At 43.5% G+C, this 22,566-nt stretch overlaps 2 protein-coding genes and 2 pseudogenes across 2 annotated transcripts; 2 read left to right on the top strand and 2 right to left on the bottom strand.

Annotated features, from left to right (window-relative positions):
• Positions 1-5,343: 5,343 nt before the first annotated feature.
• LOC121561900 lies at positions 5,344-7,273 on the top strand (annotated as a pseudogene).
• On the bottom strand, positions 7,120-11,377 carry LOC123489088 (dynein axonemal heavy chain 11-like). The gene is made up of 5 exons (XM_045219782.1): positions 11,291-11,377; positions 8,615-8,969; positions 8,301-8,438; positions 8,119-8,207; positions 7,120-7,165 (listed from the first exon to the last, which is right to left on the bottom strand). The coding sequence occupies exons 2-5, from the start codon at positions 8,750-8,752 to the stop codon at positions 7,120-7,122; spliced, it is 411 nt and encodes a 136-aa protein (XP_045075717.1). The 5' UTR covers positions 8,753-8,969; positions 11,291-11,377.
• LOC121561903 lies at positions 10,611-22,385 on the bottom strand (annotated as a pseudogene).
• LOC121581171 (cyclin-dependent kinase 5 activator 1-like) lies at positions 18,898-20,453 on the top strand. Its single transcript, XM_045219783.1, has one exon. The coding sequence runs from the start codon at positions 18,901-18,903 to the stop codon at positions 19,846-19,848; it is 948 nt and encodes a 315-aa protein (XP_045075718.1). The 5' UTR covers positions 18,898-18,900; the 3' UTR covers positions 19,849-20,453.
• Positions 22,386-22,566: the final 181 nt, after the last annotated feature.

Below are 22,566 nucleotides of genomic sequence, written 5' to 3'. Positions count from 1 at the left end.
TAAAAGTGGGCTAACGTTAGCTAACAACAACTTAGTACCAGATACCGATAACGTTAAAGGTAGCTGTTTACATTGCTGCCTGGCTGTAATGTAACAAGTTTACTTAGCTAGCTATCTAACCCTTTGTTAGGCAGTTAGTTTATTCATGAATGTATAGTAACTCACCTATTCAAATACTGTTGTGCATGATAGCTAGATAAATATTGATTCCTGGTCAAAGCTGAATGTTAATTTAGCTGTTTCTTTTCTCTCGGTGTCTGTATCGCAACAGTATCCCATCCAACACCGAAGCATGGCACAATCTTCGAGAAGATGCTATTGCAGTGTACCATTTTGTTCAAACAACTTAAACAGAAATTCCCGTATCTGGAGTTTTCACGATTTCCCTGTTGATGGAGAAATACGTGCCCGTTGGGTGAGGGCGATCAGGAGAGATGAGGGACCAAGTTTTAAGATTCTTCGTGGGAGCACCTTTGTTTGCAGTCAGCACTTTCCCCCTGAGGATAGATACACATCGGCCAGTGGACGGATCCGTATTAAACAGGGATCAGTGCCGTCTAGATTCCACTGGAATGATTGGGGCAAGGGATAGGTAGACAGCGTTAAACGTAATACACTGTAATCCAATAATATATTACTTGTACAAAATGTTTAATAATTTAATCCTGATGCAATATAGCTGCTACATTTTGTCATTTTAGGGACTGAAAAGTGATTACCAAAATGTATCATGACAAGCATATGGTTAATTTCACACATATAGGAGGCGCTCTCAAGCTCGGGAGTCAGTTTACCAGCGAGCAAGAAAGCCGTCTTGGTGTTGCTGTCCTGGATGATTCTGATCATGAGATGCCTGACAGCACAGAGGGTGCTTTGCCTGCAGTGACAAACGATCAAGACTATGCCTGCCGTCCTTCTCCTGGTTAGTATTACAAATAAGAGTAACCATGTATCTTTTGGAAAAAGTAAAAGTATATGGCAGTTAAGTAAAAATACTATTTTATACTACGATTTGGAGTAACTGGTCTCTCTGTGAAAAGACTTGGCGTTTTAAACCTCATCCATCTTAGAAGCTTCTTCAGTTTTATTTATTGAAAATGGGATGGGATAGATGAGTAATAACTAACCTACCAACATGTAGCTTTTTCTTCCCCTTAAGGTAAACTGGACAGTGCTACTCAAAGAATTCGAGAGTTGGAGCTGCAAGTGTTGTCCCTAGAAATTGAGATCCAGCACCTGACAGTTAAGAAGCAGCATCCACTCCTTTTTAATTTTTGTGTCACAGATGAGGACTATCGCTACTACACACGATTCAGCTCAAAAGGAGGTCTTCACTGTGTTTTGGGATTCTGTTTATCCCTCTGCTTCACGGCTTGTATACTGGTCTAAGGCACAGCAAACGGCACATGTGACACCTAGCCCTCACCGAAAACTTCCCACTTATTGATGAACTATTTATGTTTCTGTGTCGTGTTTGCAGCTGGGCTTCAGGAGAAAACCTTGTCTACCATCTTTGAGGTCAGGGCCTGTCCACAGTTAGCCGCATCATTTTAACATGGACTAGCTACCTTTATCAGGTTCTTGGCTCACTGCCGGTGTGGATGACAAGAGAGCAGGTGCAGGCCACAATGCCTGATAAGTTCAAGCTCTACTGCCCTCAGGTGAGAGTTATAGTAGACTGCACCGAGATCCGCTGTGAAAACACCATCCTCCCTCTCACTACAGTCAGAAACCTTCGAGCTACAAAAATCACACCACCTTTAAAGGGCTGATTGGTGCAGCTCCATGTGTGTATCACATTTGTATCAAAGCTCTACACAGGCTCCATCTCCGACATGGAAATAACACGGAAATGTCAGATCTTGCATTTACTTCAGCCCGGAGATGAATTAATGGCGGACAAGGGTTTCCTGATCGAGAGGATGTTGTCAGAAGTGGGGGCAACACTCGTCATCCCTCCACTGAAAAAATCTCCTCAGCTCAGCAGGGAGGACACTCTTAAGACCCAGGCCATCGCCCGGCTGAGGATTTTAGTCGAGAGGACCATACGGAGGGTGAAGGAGTACCATATCTGGGATGGGCTTGTTCCTCTTTCCACAGTGGGTTCAGTGAATCAGCTGTGGGCCATCTGCTGCCTCATGTCGAACTATCAGGGACCTCTTGACATTAAAGGAGACAAACCAGTCTGATGTTTTGTCAACTGGAAGTTGTATATTTCCTGAGTAAGCTAGATGGGCTGTAAATAGAAGTACTTTTATATTACTGTATTGTATGTACAAAAAAAAATGTAAATATGAATTAACTTTGTTGGTAATTTAATTGATCTAATGTTATACTGTATGTTTTTGTTAAGGGTAATAACTTTTCCATAGCTATTAATGAACCTAATGTGATATATTGTAAAAATATCCAACTATTAACCATGTTATGTGCTTATGTGTCATGGCACTGATGGAACTATTAAATATATGTTTGCAAGCAACTGCTTCCAATCCTTTTGATTTTGGTAAGAGCATTTACAACATCGCAATCCTTTTTCAAAATTTGTATTTCAATACATAGATATACAGTATATAACACAATTAAGTTCATTTGCAGTTAAAGAAAAACATGTCGACATTTACATCACAATCCTTTTCAAAATGTGTGTTTCAGTACATAGGAGATATACAGTATATGACAAGTTAATTTGCAGTTAAAGAAAAAAAAATGTCAAAGGTTCACCTTCCACATTTACCTTAACACTATTTACACATAAAATTCTGCCTTATGTTTTATAACTAAGAAGACATCCATGTAGATGTTATAATAGAAATGATCAAGCTTCTGTCGCATTGAGTGGATAATCTCATCCCTAAAGATTCTCTCACACTGTGAAGTCAGTGTGGGTATCTGTAATGAAGTCACACCACTGAAGTCCGCTTAAGAGTTGGCCTTGAACCTGATAGTAGTATTTGTGGCTCTTCTTAAGGCAGGCCTGGCCTTTAACTGTGATCAGGTGTTTAACTTGGGTAACATTTTCAACATCGCAACTCTTAACCTCCAGCAAGACCAAATGGTGGTGCTTCTGTTGGGCAGAAGACTTTAGCATCCGGGAGCTGGCTGCAAGGTGAGGTGAATCAGGGTGGATGATGACCCCGCATTGTTTCAGAGAGACATCACAAAAACTCAGAATATTGCCTCAGTATCTCAGGTTCCAGATCAAACCCTCTTCTCATAGCAGCTGTCTGAGGAGTTCCTCTCAGAATGCGGGTTGCAAAGCGCTTGGCAGACAACTCCCCACGAACATGGCATATTTCCAACGGAATCTGCTGGCTGTCAGTCGGGGTTTGCGTACCTGGCTCCACAGCTGGCATTCTGACTGCATTCTTGTTTCTGCTTCAATAGCAGCAGACATCTCCTCTGACACAATCAGGCTGTCCAAATGACATTGTTGTATGTAAGTTGGGCTCAAAATCAATGGGAAATTTAAAGTTGTAACCTTCAATAGGCAACTGAGGAAACTCACTGGCACCAGGGTGTTTAATAATATCTCTACTTAATTCTAGAGGGCACTGGTAAGAAAGCACAGACCCAAATGGCACAGGGCCAAATTTAGAGAGTCCACCAAATTAAGGCCCTCAAGCCCGTGCAGCAATTTGCAAATCCCTGGTTGTGGACCGGATGTCTTTCAGTTTCTCAGCACTGGCCATGACGTGAGGATCCGGAATAGGCCCTGGCATGAAAGTGAGATATGTCAAGTTTAGATTTCATTAAATGCCACCTTATCTTTTCACTAAAAAGACAACCACCTCATCCAGTCTGTAACATGCTTCTAATACAAATAAAAATATCCACTGAAAGTCTATATAAAAAGTAACAAATAATAATCACTTTTATGTTTGTATTATTTTAGAAATGCACAAAGTCTTTGTGCTCTAGTACAGAAGCGGGGGCTCATTCAGACTCACCATCATAGGCTCGGTACAGTGTGCACTTCACACCAGCTCTGACACTTGTTTTTTCTTAGCCGCTGGTTTACACCGCCATATCATTGGTGGCCTCTGGTACAATTCCCTGTGATATAATAATGATGAACAAACATTGTCAAAAGTCAATACAAACTGCAAAGTTCTGCATCAGTGTAACAAATAATGTCTGACCTGTGTCCTAGGCCGGTGCCAGGTCTGCAGTGCGCTGGTGCATGACAGAGGCAATGGCACTGTCTTAAAGCCCATGGTAACATAGTGAGCACTTTGAAAAAGAAGTGCTACTATGTGATTACATAGTGCTTTCCCAGCAGAGCAGGAACATGACATGTGATTGAGTACCACAGAAACCTCTGCAGAGTCTAGTGTAACCTGTTCATAGAGACATAACAATTAGTGCTGTACTTACAAAACATTTTTTTCGCGTTTCATTATAAACTACTGTACACAATTTTCAAAACCCAATTTCTTTTTTTTTAATTAAGAAAAATTGGCTGTTCTGAAACCTTTGACAAGTAGTGCCAACATTTATCGAAAATTTGAACATTTTGAGTTATCACAGAATCTTTCCCAGTCTTTATTGCCGTCAACAACCCACATCGGTTTGTAAGAATTTCGTTGTGTATTAAGTTTAATGATACAAAAATCAGAGCTCAGACTGAGAAACAAACCGATCCACAGTGGAACTTTGTGGAATCATTCTTATTAAATCTGCAACCGCAGCAAACACAACAAAAAGAAAACTTATCTATCTTAACCTATCTTATCATAATGTTAGAGAACTGTTTATCTGAGAAACCTGAAGCCGATGAGCCTCCTCATTTTTCTTCATGGACCTGTAACATCGCCCTCTCACTGTCACCTCACCGTTAACTACACTTGAGACTGTTTCAATACAGTGATTGGAGAAAGGGCGCAGCATTAGCCATTAATACATTACTGACTCTTATCTTACGGTCGATACAAACAGCAGTAATATTAAAAAGAGGCTGCAAAACAGAAACTTCGTCAGCTCATAACCTTCGCTAGCATAGGGCTAATTAAGCTAAATAAAGATAAACACGTACCTTCATAATCAAACAGGTAACCTTCGAAGAACTTGTAGCCTTTATCAAGCTTCGATCTTGAAGAGGGGACCACTTGTCAGCAAGTCGTTCTGCACGTCGTTAAGTCGTATTGGTGGCAGATGTGAAAGGGACTGGGTGAACTCCATAATGATGTGCTATTAGCTAGCGTTCCCTAAGCCGACACCGGATGTAAACATAACCTGCATCGCGGCAGAACGGAAGTTGTCTGACGTCACGTGAAAAGGGCCTATTCCGATGTTCACAACCATAACAGCCTTGAACTCAAAGCACCTGGACAACCGTCTTTACCTTTCAATTAACGAAGAAAATATTGAATTATCTTTAAAAATTTTCACATATCAACTTGAAATCAGTGAGTAATATTTTTGTTTTGCTTTGAAATGTTATATTGCTCATGTTTATGAACACATAACCCTAATGTCTATGCTTAATACTCTTTGATTTAGATTATGTCCCACATGGAACCCTATTTCCTATATATTGCACTACTTTGACCAGACTCCTATAGGCCTTGGTAAAAAGCAGTGCACTATATAGGGAATAGGTTACCATCTGGGAGACACCCATAGCTGAGCTAGATAGGCCTACTGAACTGATGCCATGCATTTCATTTTGCTAATATTGAAGCATTTTGTTTTCCACAGGCACTATTGACCATGGGATCCGCAATGTCTATCTCACTCCGCGAGAAGGCAGTCCACTTCAAAGATGGGCCGGACACGGTGGGCCACTTCTTTGAAGTCCAGACCCGTAAGAGCGGCAAAGACAAGACCCTGAAGCGCTACTCGCCATGGAGGTGGATTGTGAAGAAGAAAGGCTCCAAGAAGGTGCAGGCCCACGAGAACACCAACCAAAACAACATCGCCCATCTGAGTAACGAGAACCTGGAGAAGTCTCAGTCCTCCTCCAACTTGTCCACCCTCACCCTGGAGAAGTCTCAATCCTGTGACAAGCTGTCCACCCAGTACCAGAGCACTCCAGCCATCGCCAACAGCTCCAACAACGCCGCCTCGTGGTCGAGAAGGCCCCTGACCAACTCCAACACGGCCCCCGACACGCCCCAGACGGTGATCGTCCAGGACCTCGACACGCCCAAGAGGCTGGTGATGGTCCATGCTACAACCGGCGAGCTGCTGCGCTGCCTGGGTGAGTTCCTGTGCCGCGCTGCTACCTGATCCAGGACATGTCTTCCATGGACCCGGAGCTGTGGCTGCGGGTGGTTGACCGTTATCTGCTGGACAACTGCTATCAGAACCAGAGCTGCATCAACCCGGCCATGGTGGTCTTCCTCTACATGCTGTGCCGCGAGGCGGTCTCCTCCGAGGTGGCCACCTTGCATGAGCTGCATGCCGTGCTGCTTACCTGCCTCTACACGACCTGCTCCTACGTGGGCAACCAGATCTCCTACCCCCTGAGACCCTTCCTGGTGGAGACCTGCAGGCAGACCTTCTGGATCCGCTGCATGTCCATCACCAAGCTGATGAGTGGTAAGATGCTCCAGATGAACACAGACCCTAACTTCTTCTCCCAGATGTTTGCTGACCTGAAGAACGAGAGCCAGAAGGCGGAGAAGAAGAGCCGCCTGCTCAGCGGTGTGTACAGCACTCAGTGAGGGACCTAGGGTAGAGGGGCCAGGGAAGGGGAGGGACCTACTTTAGCCTGACATTTCAAAATGGGAGGGAGGAGGATTGGTTCAGTGAATGGGTAGAGGGTGAGCTTTGATGGGAAAATATGATTTATAGATTTTAAGGGTTAATATGAGGGTTAATTTGGCTTGAAAGAGAACACAAATCGGTAGGTATGAATGTGTAGAGGACTGAGGCTGTAGCTTACTATCTACTGTACCAGCTGACTGTCTGACGTGTGCACTGCCTACCACGGGAGGATTGGAGGCACACGAGTGACTGTTCTAGTGCTCACATCACACAGGCTGCAGCCTACCAGCCTACTGTTCTGACTGTGTGAGATGTGCACTTTCTACCACGGGAGGGAAGGAGGCACCCTTGTGTGAGTGGGCTAGTGCTCAGATCATGGTTGAACAGACAAGCTGCAACCCTGCCGCTTTAGACTGGGAAGTGAACACCCATGTTCCCCACAGCAAGCACAGGACTGGACAGTTCTGGGGGACAGGGGTTCGTTTGAGGACCATTGGTTCTGATGAACTTGAACGAACAGTGTGACTGTTTTGGAATAAAATGCTATATATATTCTCTTAAACATCCAGTGTTGTGTCCTTATTATTTTACAATTGATATTTTCCATGTCATTTTGAGATCTTGGTGGAGATAATACTTTACCAGTGGTGGAAAAAGTACCCAATTCAGTAAAACTTGAGTAAAAGTAAAGAAAATGACTCAAGTAAAGTGAAAGTCACCCAGTAAAATACTACTTCAGTAAAAGTCTATAAGTATCTGGTTTTAAATGTACTTATATCAAAAGTGAAAGCAAAGGCTATATATCAAATTCCTTATATTATGCTAATTGCCTTTCTTTTTATTTATTTATGGGAATCCAGGGACACAGTTCAACAATCTTTTACAAACCAGATCAGAGGCAGTAGGGATGCATTTTTCTTAATAAGTACATGAATTTGACCGTTTTGCTGTCCTGCCTGAGCATTAGAAATGTAACGAGCACATATTTTATTTCAGAATGTAGTCAAGTAGAAGTAAAAGTTGTAAAAAATATAAAAACTCAAGTAAAGTACAGATACCTCAAAGTAGTACTTCAAAGTATTTTTACTTAGTTACTTTACACCACTGTACTTTACTAATGATTAGTAAATGTTTTATAAGGGTCTATATTAAACATCTAATAAATTATCCAATAATTCATTTGAAAGTTTATAAATAACTATGTATAGCTTACTAACATTTGCAAATGTAGAAACAGCAATTAGTAAATAGTGAGAACTGTTTATAATAGCCTTATAAATGATCTATTACTGGACATTATTATAAAGTGTGAATCAAACATTTGATGAGATTATTTTGAACAATAATTTCAATTGCCCATCCCTAACACCAGTGGACAGACATACATTAATACACACATTCCTGTACCTGGTCGAAGTTGTCCAGAGCAGCATGAAGGTTGGCATGCATGCCAGTGGGAGGCTCGTGGTGATCTTGATGGCATTCTCCAGGATGCCCTGAGTGAGAGAGGAGAACAAACACACTTTTAAATTAGGAAAACACACCGTGTTATAATAAATGCATGTGTGTGTATGTGTGTGTGTGTGTACCTGAGGGATGATGTGCTCCTGTGGTGTGGGGGCAGGCTCAGCACTCATAAACACTCTGTAGTCCTGGTGACTGCCCTCACAGCAGCGTTCCAGAAGCTTCTCCAACGACCCCAGCCAGCGAGCCACCAGGTGGATATTCTGACAGAGATGAATGAATGAATGAATGAATGAATGGATGGATGGATGAACAAATGTAAGCGCGAACAAACTAATTAATTGATTAATGAAACAATGAATGGATGGAAGGATGGATGGATGCAATGATGAATGAATGAATTATGTTTTATGTACAGTATATAGCAGGATAGCCATACCTGTAAAATGACCCAGTGTCCCTCCTTAGCAGCCATCTCCATGGCGACCTCAGCCACAGCCTCCTGACCCTGACCCAAAGACACATTGTGGAGTTTCCCCAGGTCTATGGTGAACCCCAACTTCCTGCCTGTTACCATGGAAACAATATATTCTCAGTGTGTGTGTGTGTGTCATATTCATGCAGATTTACAGTGATCTTTACATTACAGTGACTCCACGTCTTTGAGAGGGTCTACTCCAGGAGACAGGATGAAGAATACAGGCGAGGCAGGTCCACTCTCTCTGAAGGACTTAGCAAACTATGTCTTCCTCCCCTCTGTATACTTCACCCCCAACTTCTCCTCCACAAAGTTCCTACAGACAGAAAGAGAGTGCGCGAGAGCGAGGGGAGCATATGTGGAGGGAGATTGATCGTCATTATAATTTGCCAGAGACATATAAAAGATGGGGATGGAGGGAGAGAAGAGGAGAGGGAGAGAAGAGGAGAGGGAGAGAAGACTGAGACTGTGGGATGAGAGATTGATGGAGAGGTCCAATGTCACCCCTGTGAGTAGCCTACATATTTGCCGGGTTTCAAAGACCATGATGCTTCATTCATAAACATTTTCTATTTGTTTTACAACCTTATTTGAGATTTAGATATTAGAAACAGTCATGTTGTATGGTGTCAAAGCCCCGCATCCCTAGAGTAACAACACATTTATAGTGTGGTTAATAATGACATCTGGGTTGTGTTCAACTGCCCCCCCATCTCTTTCTCTCTTTCAGTTCTTCTCCCCCATAGCATCAGGCATCAGCTCGGAGTCATTCTTCCGTTCTCAGTCTCAGGAGTCCAACAGCGCCAAGATATCCTGCCTTATCAGAACCCTCAGCAACTGAGAGAGGGGGATGGAGGGAGGGATAGACAGGGGGATAGGTGGGTTCCAGTCCATGATTAGGGGCTTCTCAAGCAGTCTTGGGGAGGCGGATGGGGATGGAGGGATAGAGGTAACCTGGGGGGAGAGAGAGAAGGAGAGGGGGACGGAGGGAGGGATAGAAGGGGGTCGGCTGGAGCTAGGGGAAGGGGGAGGCTCAGCTAGCTCAGCTGGTAGAGCACGGCGCTTGTAACGCCAAGGTAGTGGGTTCGATCCCCGGGACCACCCATACACAAAAAAAATGTATGCACGCACGACTGTAAGTCGCTTTGGATAAAAGCGTCTGCTAAATGGCATATTATATTATTATTATTATACAAATCATGCTAAAGGGGTTCCAGGGTGGGATTGGAGAGGTAGATGGGTAGACAGAGAGGGAGGAGAGGGGATGGGGGGAGACTGGGAGACAAGAGGGATGGAGGGAGGTAACGAAGGAGGAGAGGGTGGTGGTGGAGGGAGGGAGGATGCAGTCAATGTTTAGGGAGCTGAGTGGGGGGAGTATGGTTGGGTTTGGGGATATGCTCTCTCTGGATGATATTGGGGGATAGAGAGGATAGGGGACATGGATATGAATATGAACATGGGGGTGGTAGGGGTCAGGGGTGACATGGCTAATGTTGGGGTCATAAGTCATAAGGTCAGGAGTGAGTTAGGGGTCAGAGGTCAGGGGGTGAGGTCGGGGGTACAGGTGAGCATGCGGACAACATCCAATCAGAACTCTTCTAAGACCTGCAGCGTACTGACAGGGAACCAAAATCAATATGGCCGCCACCGCCGCGACGCTGGACATGAACATGATGGACCTGGGCTGGTCTGACGACGACAGTGACTAGGAGAACACACAAACACTATTTTGTTTCTGTTATGTCATTTTCTTTTTTAATTGAAGCCAAACGTATACACGCCCCTGTGTGTGAGGACTGTAGGGGATAATAGTGAAGAATTATGAGCAGTGTGGATTTCCTCCTGCTAACTGTCATGTTAGTTCTGGGCCCGCTTCCAAAAGCATCCTAAGGCTAAGTTCATCCATAAAGTTCTAACAATGAACTTAGCCTTAGGATGCTTTTGGGAAACCGGCCCTAGTCTATTGAAGCTTTTAAAGTGACATGTAACTGATGTGCCATATTAACAAGTGTTACATAGACCATAGAGCACTTGAACACCACTCCTTTTTAGATGCTAGGACTAGGTAAAGGGTACCATCCAATGTTTTCTGCTTTTAGATTTGTACACTTGTTAGACGATACAGTTGATTTGTTCAAAATAATAAGCTTTGAAGTAATGGGTTCTTACTGTGATCAAATGTGTGAAACTATTTTGCAGCTTGTACTGTATTGTTTTTCAATAAATTCAGAAAAATACAGATATATTCATACTAATTCATATAAAAAAACCTTAATATAGCTTTATACATTTTCATATAGCTTTCAGGTGCTAAAACAGTACTATACAAATTCCTTTTATATTTCAATAGCAGCATGAAACCTGGTTTGAGGGATATGTAGTAAAACATGCGTATTTTACATAAAATAACTTTTCTCACACTTAGCAACATAATGCAGAAAATACACACCCTACGAATAACTAAAGAAAAACTACCTTGCCTCTTTCCAACCTCAAAAAAGCCCTTTTTAACCAACAGTCTTGTAGAGCATCAGGCCCCTCATCCTTCTCCACCTTCACCTCATTTCTCTCACAAGCAGAGTTCCTACCCTGACAGCTCACACACTGAGCAGCAGTGCCACCCCAGCCAGTACCCACTTGGCTGGTCTCTCTCTGGTCTTGAGGCTGAAGGTCCAGACATAAGTGGTTCCTCTCAGCTTGGTCTTGTACAGGGGACACTCATAGATGTTACGCGCCTCCTGTCTGTCGTTAGGTACGGCTCGGACTGAGATGACTGGCATGGAGGGGGTTAACTCCTTCAGACGAGCCTCAGTGATCACCCCACCCTGAGTGTCCCATCTTGCACCTATGGGACAAAGAGGGAAAAATGAAGATAAATGAACTAGGATGTATGTGTTCATGAGAAGGAGAGGAGTGTATACCTTCCATGTATAGTCCGTATACGTATGCTCCCTCTCTGGCAGGCTGGTTGAACTCTTCCCTTAAATTTCTTAGTCACATCCACAGTCAGGTTCATCTTATCTAACGGCCACTCATTCTTACGAGCCAGAGACTGCATCACCGCTGGAGGGAGAGAGGGTAGTTGAGCAAATCATTCCACTGAACAGAGAATACCAAGAGGCAACTGACAGTTACAACATAAGTTGGTTGGGTATGTTGTTTGTAAGTGTGTAGGGGGATGTGCGTGTATGTTACCTGTTAAGAAGGACTGTGGGTTAAAGAGTCCAGACAGCCAGACGACGGTGGGCAGAGCCAGGTCCTGTGTCCAGCTGTCCAGCTCTCTACAGCGCAGCAACACGTCATTATACCTGGTAAACACACACACACACATAGCAACACATCATCTTAAGTACACGTTGGGACAGTGGGAGAGTACACACAGTGACTCACCACTGGGCCAGGCTGTAAGTGGAGGGGTAGGCCAGTTTGGTCCAGGTGTCTGGGACGTTATCAAAGAACAGAGCTGACTGGATCTGCTCCATCTCTGAGGAGATAGCCAGCTCACCCTGGAAGGAGAAAAAAACATCACTGTTATGAGAGACAACTACCAATTCACCCTTATGTCATCTATCAGTCCTAGTCTAATTTCCCAGCTGACCCCTAGCCCCTAACCCACCTTCAGCCCCAGGTCCAGCTCCTTTGAGTGAGCGTCGTATCTCGTAGATGAGCGTGTTCATACGTTCACACTCCTGGAAGCAGACCAGGATGTATGGTGATCTCTCAGCAGTCTTAGACGTGATGTCTGACATGTTGTACTCTTCTAGAAGCTTCTCCAACACCTCGTCTAGGATGGTCTTCACCTGCAGGGAGGATGAGGGATGAGTGTGTGTGGGTCCGCTGTATGTGTGTGTCTGCTATGAGTGTGTCTGTTATGAATATGCCTAGTGTGTGTGTGTGTGTGTCTCTCACACACACCTTCTCCTCTACGGTCTGTGAAGCCCCCTCTCCCATCACAGAATCAGGTGACTGCAGCTCCAGCAGTGTGTGGAAGAGGTTATCAGAGGTCACCGTCAGAAACTCTATCTCTGCGTTGGGGTGTAGTCCATAATGCACCGGGCTCTCGTGGGGCAGCATCTCATCTCATCTCCTGAGTGGCGCAGTGGTCTAAGGCACTGCATCGCAGTGCTAACTGTGCCACTAGAGATCCTGGTTCGAATCCAGGCTCTGTCGCAGCCGGCCGTGACCGGGAGACTCAAGAGCGGCGCACAATTGGCCCAGCGTCGTCCAGGGTAGGGGAGGGAATGGCCGGCAGGGATAAAGCTCAGTAGATAGAGCATGGCGTTTGCAACGCCAGGGTTGTGGGTTCAATTCCCATGGGGGGCCAGTATAAAAAAAATAATGTATTCACTAACTGTAAGTCGCTCTGGATAAAAGCGTCTGCTAAATGACTAAAATGTAAATGTAATAACCATGGTAGTCCAGGTTGGAGGGAACCACAAAGCCCGGAGCCAGAGCCAACTTCCTGTCAAACTGGTGGGAAACAGGATGGAAAGGGTGTAGGTTTATTTTTAACACTATCATCACAATCGTAACACACACACACACCTGGTTGGGCTGCATATATTCCTCCAGGTAGGTTCTACAGAGTCTTCTGTCCCAGTCGTCTGTGATGTGACCTCCATACATGATCTCTCCAAACAGATAGCGCAAGTCCTCCCACGGCACCTAAACATGCGCAAACGCACACACAAAATACATGAACAATGACTCATCATCATCATCAATATAAACATCATCAATCATCAATACAGTCATGATCATCACCATCCTGATCACTATAACACGGTAAACAGTGACCTGTGAGTTGGCCTCCAGGTAGTTGCAGAGCACGTTGACAGAGATGGTGAGGTCTCCAGTGTTAAAGGGGTATTTCCTGTTCCAACCCTGAGGACCGAACTTACGCCTCTCAGCCACACAGGCATGAAAATAACACAGAGAGAACAGGATGGTCTTAAACTCCTGCTCTCTACTGCACTGATCCAATATGTCCTACAGAGAGATAGACAGAGAGAGAGCGAGCGAGAGAGAGAGAGCGAGGGTGGTTGTGGAAGGAGTTTGTGAGATATTGATAACATACAGTTGAAGTCTGAAGTTTACATACACTTAGGTTGGAGACATTAAAACTAGTTTTTCAACCACTCCCATTTCCTTTTAACAAACTATAGTTTTGGCAAGTCGGTTAGGACTTCTAATATGTGCATGACACAAGTAATTTTTCCAACAATTGTTTACAGACAGATTATTTCACTTATAATTCACTGTATCACAATTCCAGTGGGTCAGAAGTTTACATATACTAAGTTGACTGTGCCTTTAAACAGCTTGGAAAATTCCAGAAAATGATGTCATGGCTTTAGAAGCTTCTGATAGGCTAATTGACATCATTTGAGTCAATTGGAGGTGTATCTGTTGATGTATTTCAAGGCCTCCTTCAAACTCAGTGCCTCTTTGCTTGACATCGTGGGAAAATCAAAGGAAATCAGCCAAGACCTCAGAATAAAAATTATAGACCTCCACAAGTCTGGTTCATCCTTGGGAGCAATTTCCAAATGCCTAAAGGTGCCACGTTCATCTGTACAAACAATAGTACGCAAGTATAAACACCATGGGACCACGCAGCTGTCATACCGCTCAGGAAGAAGACGCGTTTTGTCTCCTAGAGATGAATGTACTTTGGTGCGAAAAGTGCAAATCAATCCCAGAACAACAGCAAAGGACCTTGTGAAGATGTTGGAGGAAACAGGTACAAAAGTATCTATATCCACAGTAAAACGAGTCCTATATCGACATAACCTTAAAGGCCACGCAGCAAGGAAGAAGCCACTGCTCCAAAACCGCCATAAAAAACCCAGACTATGGTTTGCAACTGCACATGGGGACAAAGATTGTACTTTTTGAGAAATGTCCTCTGGTCTGATGAAACAAAAATAGAACTGTTTGGCCATAATGACCATCGATATGTTTGGAGGAAAAAGGGGGGACCTTGCAAGCCGAAGAACACCATCCCAAACGTGAAGCACGGAGGTGGCAGCATCATGCTGTGGGGGGTGCTTTGCTGCAGGAGGGACTGGTGCACTTCACAAAATAGATGGCATCATGAGGAAGGAAAATTATGTGGATATATTGAAGCAACATCTCAAGACATCAGTCAGGAAGTTAAAGTTTGGTCACAAATGAGTCTTCCAAATGGACAATGACCCCAAGCGTACTTACAAAGTTGTGGCAAAATGGCTTAAGGACAACAAAGTCAAGGTATTGGAGTGGCCATCACAAAGCCCTGACATCAATCCTATAGAAAATGTGTGGGCAGAACTGAAAAAGCGTGTGCGAGCAAGGAGGCCTACAAACCTGACTCAGTTACACCAGCTCTGTCAGGAGGAATGGGCCAAAATTCACCCAACTTATTGTGGGAAGCATGTGGAAGGCTACCCGAAATGTTTGACCCAAATTAAACAATTTAAAGGCAATGCTACCAAATACTAATTGAGTGTATGTAAACTTCTGACCCACTGGGAATGTGATGAAAGAAATAAAAGCTGAAATAAATCATTCTCTCTACAATTATTCTGACAATCTTAAAATAAAGTGGTGATCCTAACTGACCTAAAACAGGGAATTTTTACTAGGATTAAATGTCAGGAATTGTGAAAAACTTAGTTTAAATGTATTTGGCTAAGGTGTATGTAAACTTCCGACTTCAACTGTATTAGGACAGCAGTTAGGGATGGGGAGGTACTTGAATATTCAAACCGAGCTTAGGCTAGAATTGGATCAACTGTTGTAAGTATTTCGATTCTTAAGACATTCTTGCACACAAGGGTATACCATGATATATATATACACAGTTCCAGTCAAAAGTTTGGACACACCTACTCATTCCAGGGTTTTTCTTTATTTTTACTATTTTCTACATTGTAGAATAATAGTGAAGACATCAAAACTATGAAATAACACATATGGAATCATGTAGTAACCAAAAAAGTGTTATAAAATATATTTTGATTTGTTTATTTGAGATTCTTCAAAGAAACCACCCTTTGCCTTGACAGCTTTGCACACTCTTGGCATTCTCTCAATCAGCTTCATGGGGTAGTCATCTGGAATGCATTTCAATTAACAGCTGTGCCTTCTTAAAAGTTAATTTGTGGAATTTCTTCCCTTCTTAATGTGTTTGAGCCAATCAGTTGTGTTGTGACAAGGTAGGGGTGGTATACAGAAGATAGCCCTATTTGATAAAAGACCAAGTCCATATTATGGCAAGAACAGCTCAAATAATCAAAGAGAAATGACAGTCCATCATTACTTTAAGACATGAAGGTCAGTCAATACGAAAACTCAACAACTTGAAAGTTTCTTCAAGTGCAGTCGCAAAAACCATCAAGTGCTATGATGAAACTGGCTCTCATGAGGACTGCCACAGGAATGGAAGACCCAGAGTTACCTCTGCTGCAGAGGATAAGTTAAATAGAGTTACCAGCCTCAGAAATTGCAGACCAAATAAATGCTTCACAGAGTTCAAGTAACAGACACATCTCAACATCAACTGTTCAGAGGAGACTGTGTGAATCAGGCCTTCGTGGTCGATTTGCTGCAAAGAAACCACTACTAAAGGACACCAATAATTAGAAGAGACTTGCTTGGGCAAAGAAACACGAGCAGTGGACATTAGACCGATGGAAATGTGTCCTTTGGTCTGGAGTCCAAATTGGAGATGTATGGTTCCAACTGCCGTGTCTTTGTGAGACGTGGTGTGGGTGAACGGATGATCTCCGCATGTGTATTTCCCACCGTAAAGCATGTAGGAGGAGGTGTTATGGTGTGGGGGTGCTTTGCTGGTGACACTGTCTGTGATTTATTTAGAATTCAAGGCACACTTAACCAGCATGGCTACCGCAACATTCTGCAGCGATACACCATCCCATCTGGTTTGGGCTTAGTGGAACTATAATTTTTTTTTCAACAGGACAATGAACCAACACACCTCCAGCCTGTGGAAGGACTATTTTACCACGAATGAGAGTGCTGCATCAGATGACCCTTGCCTCCACAATCCCCCGACCTCAACCCAATTGAGATGGTTTGGGATGAGTCGGACCACAGAGTGAAGGAAAAGCAGCCAACAGGTGCTCAGCATATGTGGGAACTCCTTCAAGACTGTTGGAAAAGCATTCTAGGTGAAGCCAGTAGTGTGCAAAGCTGTCATCAAGGCAACTGATTTTTTTAATTTTTTAATTTCACCTTTATTTAACCAGGTAAGCCAGTTGAGAACAAGTTCTCATTTACAACTGCCACCTGGCCAAGATAAAGCAAAGCAGTGCAATAAAAACAACAACACAGAGTTACATATGGGGTAAAACAAAACATAAAGTCAAAAATACTACAGAAAATATATACAGTGTGTGCAAATGTAGAAAGTTATGGAGGTAAGGCAATAAATAGGCCATAGTGCAAAATAATTACAATTAGTATTAACACTGGAATGATAGATGTACAAGAGATAATGTGCAAATAGAGATACTGGGGTGTAAATTAGCAAAATAAATAACAATATGGGGATGAGGTAGTTGGGTGGGCTAATTTCAGATGGGCTGTGTACAGGTGCAGTGATCAGTAAGGTGGTCTGACAACTGATGCTTGAAGTTAGATAAGTGTCTCCAGCTTCAGAGATTAGGATAAGCTAAGATAAGGAGGGGATTTGCCTAGAAGTGATTTATAGATGGCCTGGAGCCAGTGGGTTTGGCAACGAATATGTAGTGTGGACCAGCCAACAAGAGCATACAGGTCGCAGTGGTGGGTAGTATATGGGACTTTGGGCGGGTGAAGAGCATGCATTTCATTTTACTTGTGTTTAAGAGCAGTTGGAGGCTACGGAAGTTGTGTTGTATGGCATTGAAGCTCGTTTGGAGGTTTGTTAACACAGTGTCCAATGAAGGGCCAGATGTATACAAAATGGTGTCGTCTGCCTAGAGGTGGATCTGAGAATCACCAGCAGCAAGAGCGGTGTTTGAAGAATCTCAAATATAAAATATATTTTTATGTGTTTAATACTTTTTTGGTTACTACATGATTCCATATGTGTTATTTCATAGTTTTGATGTCTTCACTATTATTCTACAATGTAGAAAAACCCTTGAATGAGTAGGTGTGTCCAAACCTTTAACTGGTACGGTATATCTTTTTTTTATAACTTTGGAGTGTAGTTTTAGACGTTTTTATTTGAGCTACTGCTGGTTCTTATGTTGCGTTTTACACGAAAAGGCTATTTAGCCTACTTCTATAACGCATTTTAAGCTAGTCCTTCAGTCAGTCCTGACATAGAAGTAGGCCTGTATGCTCCCACTTCAAATAGCGATTATAGGCGAGCACCTATTTGTCCCTAGGCTAAATGCTCATTATCGGAGTAGATTGCTAAAGTGAAATGACTAACGCACCCTTTAGGGGGAAGAAGAGTCTGGTGGTGAACGAGATAAGCGCGCACCTGACAGAGGTGCCAATTTAATTTGACAGACCATTGAGATCCATGCAAAACACTCGCAGATACATGTTATTCATCCATTGAGGCCAGAAATATAACGCTGTAGCGTAGCAGTCACTCAAAGATTATTTCGTTTTCAACGTATTGAGCTAGGCTATAGCAAATATGAGGCAAATTCTATCATGGCGAAAATCTGACTTTATTTATTTGTGTTATTTATTTATTTTTGCCAACATCAAACTTAATCTTTCACAAAATCGCCTCTATGACATGCCTCTTTATTACGACGGGGACACACAATTTCAGAACGCTCGATTTCAGAACCTTGGACAATTCCGATGTTCACAACCATAACAGCCTTGAACTCAAAGCACCTGGACAACCCGTCTTTACCTTTCAATTAACGAAGAAAATATTGAATTATCTTTACAATTTTTCACATATCAACTTGAAATCAGTGAGTAATATTTTTGTTTTGCTTTGAAATGTTATATTGCTCATGTTTATGAACACATAACCCTAATGTCTATGCTTAATACTCTTTGATTTAGATTATGTCCCACATGGAACCCTATTTCCTATATATTGCACTACTTTGACCAGACTCCTATAGGCCTTGGTAAAAAGCAGTGCACTATATAGGGAATAGGTTGCCATCTGGGAGACACCCAGAGCTGAGCTAGATAGGCCTACTGAACTGATGCCATGCATTTCATTTTGCTAATATTGAAGCATTTTGTTTTCCACAGGCACTATTGACCATGGATCCGCAATGTCTATCTCACTCCGCGAGAAGGCAGTCCACTTCAAAGATGGGCCGGACACGGTGGGCCACTTCTTTGAAGTCCAGACCCGTAAGAGCGGCAAAGACAAGTCCCTGAAGCGCTACTCGCCATGGAGGTGGATTGTGAAGAAGAAGGGCTCCAAGAAGGTGCAGGCCCACGAGAACACCAACCAAAACAACATCGCCCATCTGAGTAACGAGAACCTGGAGAAGTCTCAGTCCTCCTCCAACTTGTCCACCCTCACCCTGGAGAAGTCTCAATCCTGTGACAAGCTGTCCACCCAGTACCAGAGCACTCCAGCCATCGCCAACAGCTCCAACAACGCCGCCTCGTCGGTCGAGAAGGCCCCCTTGACCAACTCCAACACGGCCCCCGACACGCCCCAGACGGTGATCGTCCAGGACCTCGACACGCCCAAGAGGCTGGTGATGGTCCATGCTACAACCGGCGAGCTGCTGCGCTGCCTGGGTGAGTTCCTGTGCCGGCGCTGCTACCTGATCCAGGACATGTCTTCCATGGACCCGGAGCTGTGGCTGCGGGTGGTTGACCGTTATCTGCTGGACAACTGCTATCAGAACCAGAGCTGCATCAACCCGGCCATGGTGGTCTTCCTCTACATGCTGTGCCGCGAGGCGGTCTCCTCCGAGGTGGCCACCTTGCATGAGCTGCAAGCCGTGCTGCTTACCTGCCTCTACACGACCTGCTCCTACATTGGCAACCAGATCTCCTACCCCCTGAGACCCTTCCTGGTGGAGACCTGCAGGCAGACCTTCTGGATCCGCTGCATGTCCATCACCAAGCTGATGAGTGGTAAGATGCTCCAGATGAACACAGACCCTAACTTCTTCTCCCAGATGTTTGCTGACCTGAAGAACGAGAGCCAGAAGGAGGAGAAGAAGAGCCGCCTGCTCAGCGGTGTGTACAGCACTCAGTGAGGGACCTAGGGTAGAGGGGCCAGGGGAGGGGAGGGGCCTACTATAGCCTGACATTTCAAAATGGGAGGGAGGAGGATTGGTTCAGGGAATGGGTAGAGGGTGAGCTTTGATGGGAAAATATGATTTATAGATTTTAAGGGTTAATATGAGGGTTAATTTGGCTTGAAAGAGAACACAAATCGGTAGGTATGAATGTGTAGAGGACTGAGGCTGTAGCTTACTATCTACTGTACCAGCTGACTGTCTGACGTGTGCACTGCCTACCACGGGAGGATTGGAGGCACACGAGTGACTGTGCTAGTGCTCACATCACACAGGCTGCAGCCTACCAGCCTACTGTTCTGACTGTGTGAGATGTGCACTTTCTACCACGGGAGGGAAGGAGGCACCCTTGTGTGAGTGGGCTAGTGCTCAGATCATGGTTGAACAGACAAGCTGCAACCCTGCCGCTTTAGACTGTGAAGTGAACACCCATGTTCCCCACAGCAAGCACAGGACTGGACAGTTCTGGGGGACAGGGGTTCGTTTGAGGACCATTGGTTCTGATGAACTTGAACGAACAGTGTGACTGTTTTGGAATAAAATGCTATATATATTCTCTTAAACATCCAGTGTTGTGTCCTTATTATTTTACAATTGATATTTTCCATGTCATTTTGAGATCTTGGTGGAGATAATACTTTACCAGTGGTGGAAAAAGTACCCAATTCAGTAAAACTTGAGTAAAAGTAAAGAAAATGACTCAAGTAAAAGTGAAAGTCACCCAGTAAAATACTACTTCAGTAAAAGTCTAAAAGTATCTGGTTTTAAATGTACTTAAGTATCAAAAGTGAAAGCAAAGGCTATATATCAAATTCCTTATATTATGCTAATTGCCTTTCTTTTTATTTATTTATGGGAATCCAGGGACACAGTTCAACAATCTTTTACAAACCAGATCAGAGGCAGTAGGGATGCATTTTTCTTAATAAGTACATGAATTTGACCGTTTTGCTGTCCTGCCTGAGCATTAGAAATGTAACGAGCACATATTTTATTTCAGAATGTAGTCAAGTAGAAGTAAAAGTTGTAAAAATATAAAAACTCAAGTAAAGTACAGATACCTCAAAGTAGTACTTCAAAGTATTTTTACTTAGTTACTTTACACCACTGTACTTTACTAATGATTAGTAAATGTTTTATAAGGGTCTATATTAAACATCTAATAAATTATCCAATAATTCATTTGAAAGTTTATAAATAACTATGTATAGCTTACTAACATTTGCAAATGTAGAAACAGCAATTAGTAAATAGTGAGAACTGTTTATAATAGCCTTATAAATGATCTATTACTGGACATTATTATAAAGTGTGAATCAAACATTTGATGAGATTATTTTGAACAATAATTTCAATTGCCCATCCCTAACACCAGTGGACAGACATACATTAATACACACATTCCTGTACCTGGTCGAAGTTGTCCAGAGCAGCATGAAGGTTGGCATGCATGCCAGTGGGAGGCTCGTTGGTGATCTTGATGGCATTCTCCAGGATGCCCTGAGTGAGGAGAGGAGAACAAACACACTTTTAAATTAGGAAAACACACCGTGTTATTATAAATGCATGTGTGTGTATGTGTGTGTGTGTGTACCTGAGGGATGATGTGCTCCTGTGGTGTGGGGGCAGGCTCAGCACTCATAAACACTCTGTAGTCCTGGTGACTGCCCTCACAGCAGCGTTCCAGAAGCTTCTCCAACGACCCCAGCCAGCGAGCCACCAGGTGGATATTCTGACAGAGATGAATGAATGAATGAATGAATGAATGAATGAATGAATGAATGAATGAATGGATGAATGGATGAATGGATGGATGGATGAACAAATGTAAGCGCGAACAAACTAATAAATTGATTAATGAAACAATGAATGGATGGAAGGATGGATGGATGCAATGATGAATGAATGAATTATGTTTTATGTACAGTATATAGCAGGATAGCCATACCTGTAAAATGACCCAGTGTCCCTCCTTAGCAGCCATCTCCATGGCGACCTCAGCCACAGCCTCCTGACCCTGACCCAAAGACACATTGTGGAGTTTCCCCAGGTCTATGGTGAACCCCAACTTCCTGCCTGTTACCATGGAAACAATATTTTCTCAGTGTGTGTGTGTGTGTGTCATATTCATGCAGATTTACAGTGATCTTTACATTACAAAATTAGTTGTCTTAGTGTTACCCAGTGACTCCACGTCTTTGAGAGGGTCTACTCCAGGAGACAGGATGAAGAATACAGGCGAGGCAGGTCCACTCTCTCTGAAGGACTTAGCAAACTCTGTCTTCCTCCCCTCTGTATACTTCACCCCCAACTTCTCCTCCACAAAGTTCCTACAGACAGAAAGAGAGTGCGCGAGAGCGAGGGGAGGGTATGTGGAGGGAGATTGATCGTCATTATAATTTGCCAGAGACATATAAAAGATGGGGATGGAGGGAGAGAAGAGGAGAGGGAGAGAAGAGGAGAGGGAGAGAAGACTGAGACTGTGGGAGGAGAGATTGATGGAGAGGTCCAATGTCACCCCTGTGAGTAGCCTACATATTTGCCGGGTTTCAAAGACCATGATGCTTCATTCATAAACATTTTCTATTTGTTTTACAACCTTATTTGAGATTTAGATATTAGAAACAGTCATGTTGTATGGTGTCAAAGCCCCGCATCCCTAGAGTAACAACACAT

This window comes from Coregonus clupeaformis, unplaced genomic scaffold, assembly GCF_020615455.1.
Source record: "Coregonus clupeaformis isolate EN_2021a unplaced genomic scaffold, ASM2061545v1 scaf2739, whole genome shotgun sequence".
In the NCBI taxonomy this organism is placed as follows: Eukaryota; Metazoa; Chordata; class Actinopteri; order Salmoniformes; family Salmonidae; genus Coregonus; species Coregonus clupeaformis.
This window is presented reverse-complemented; position numbering and strand designations above follow the sequence as displayed.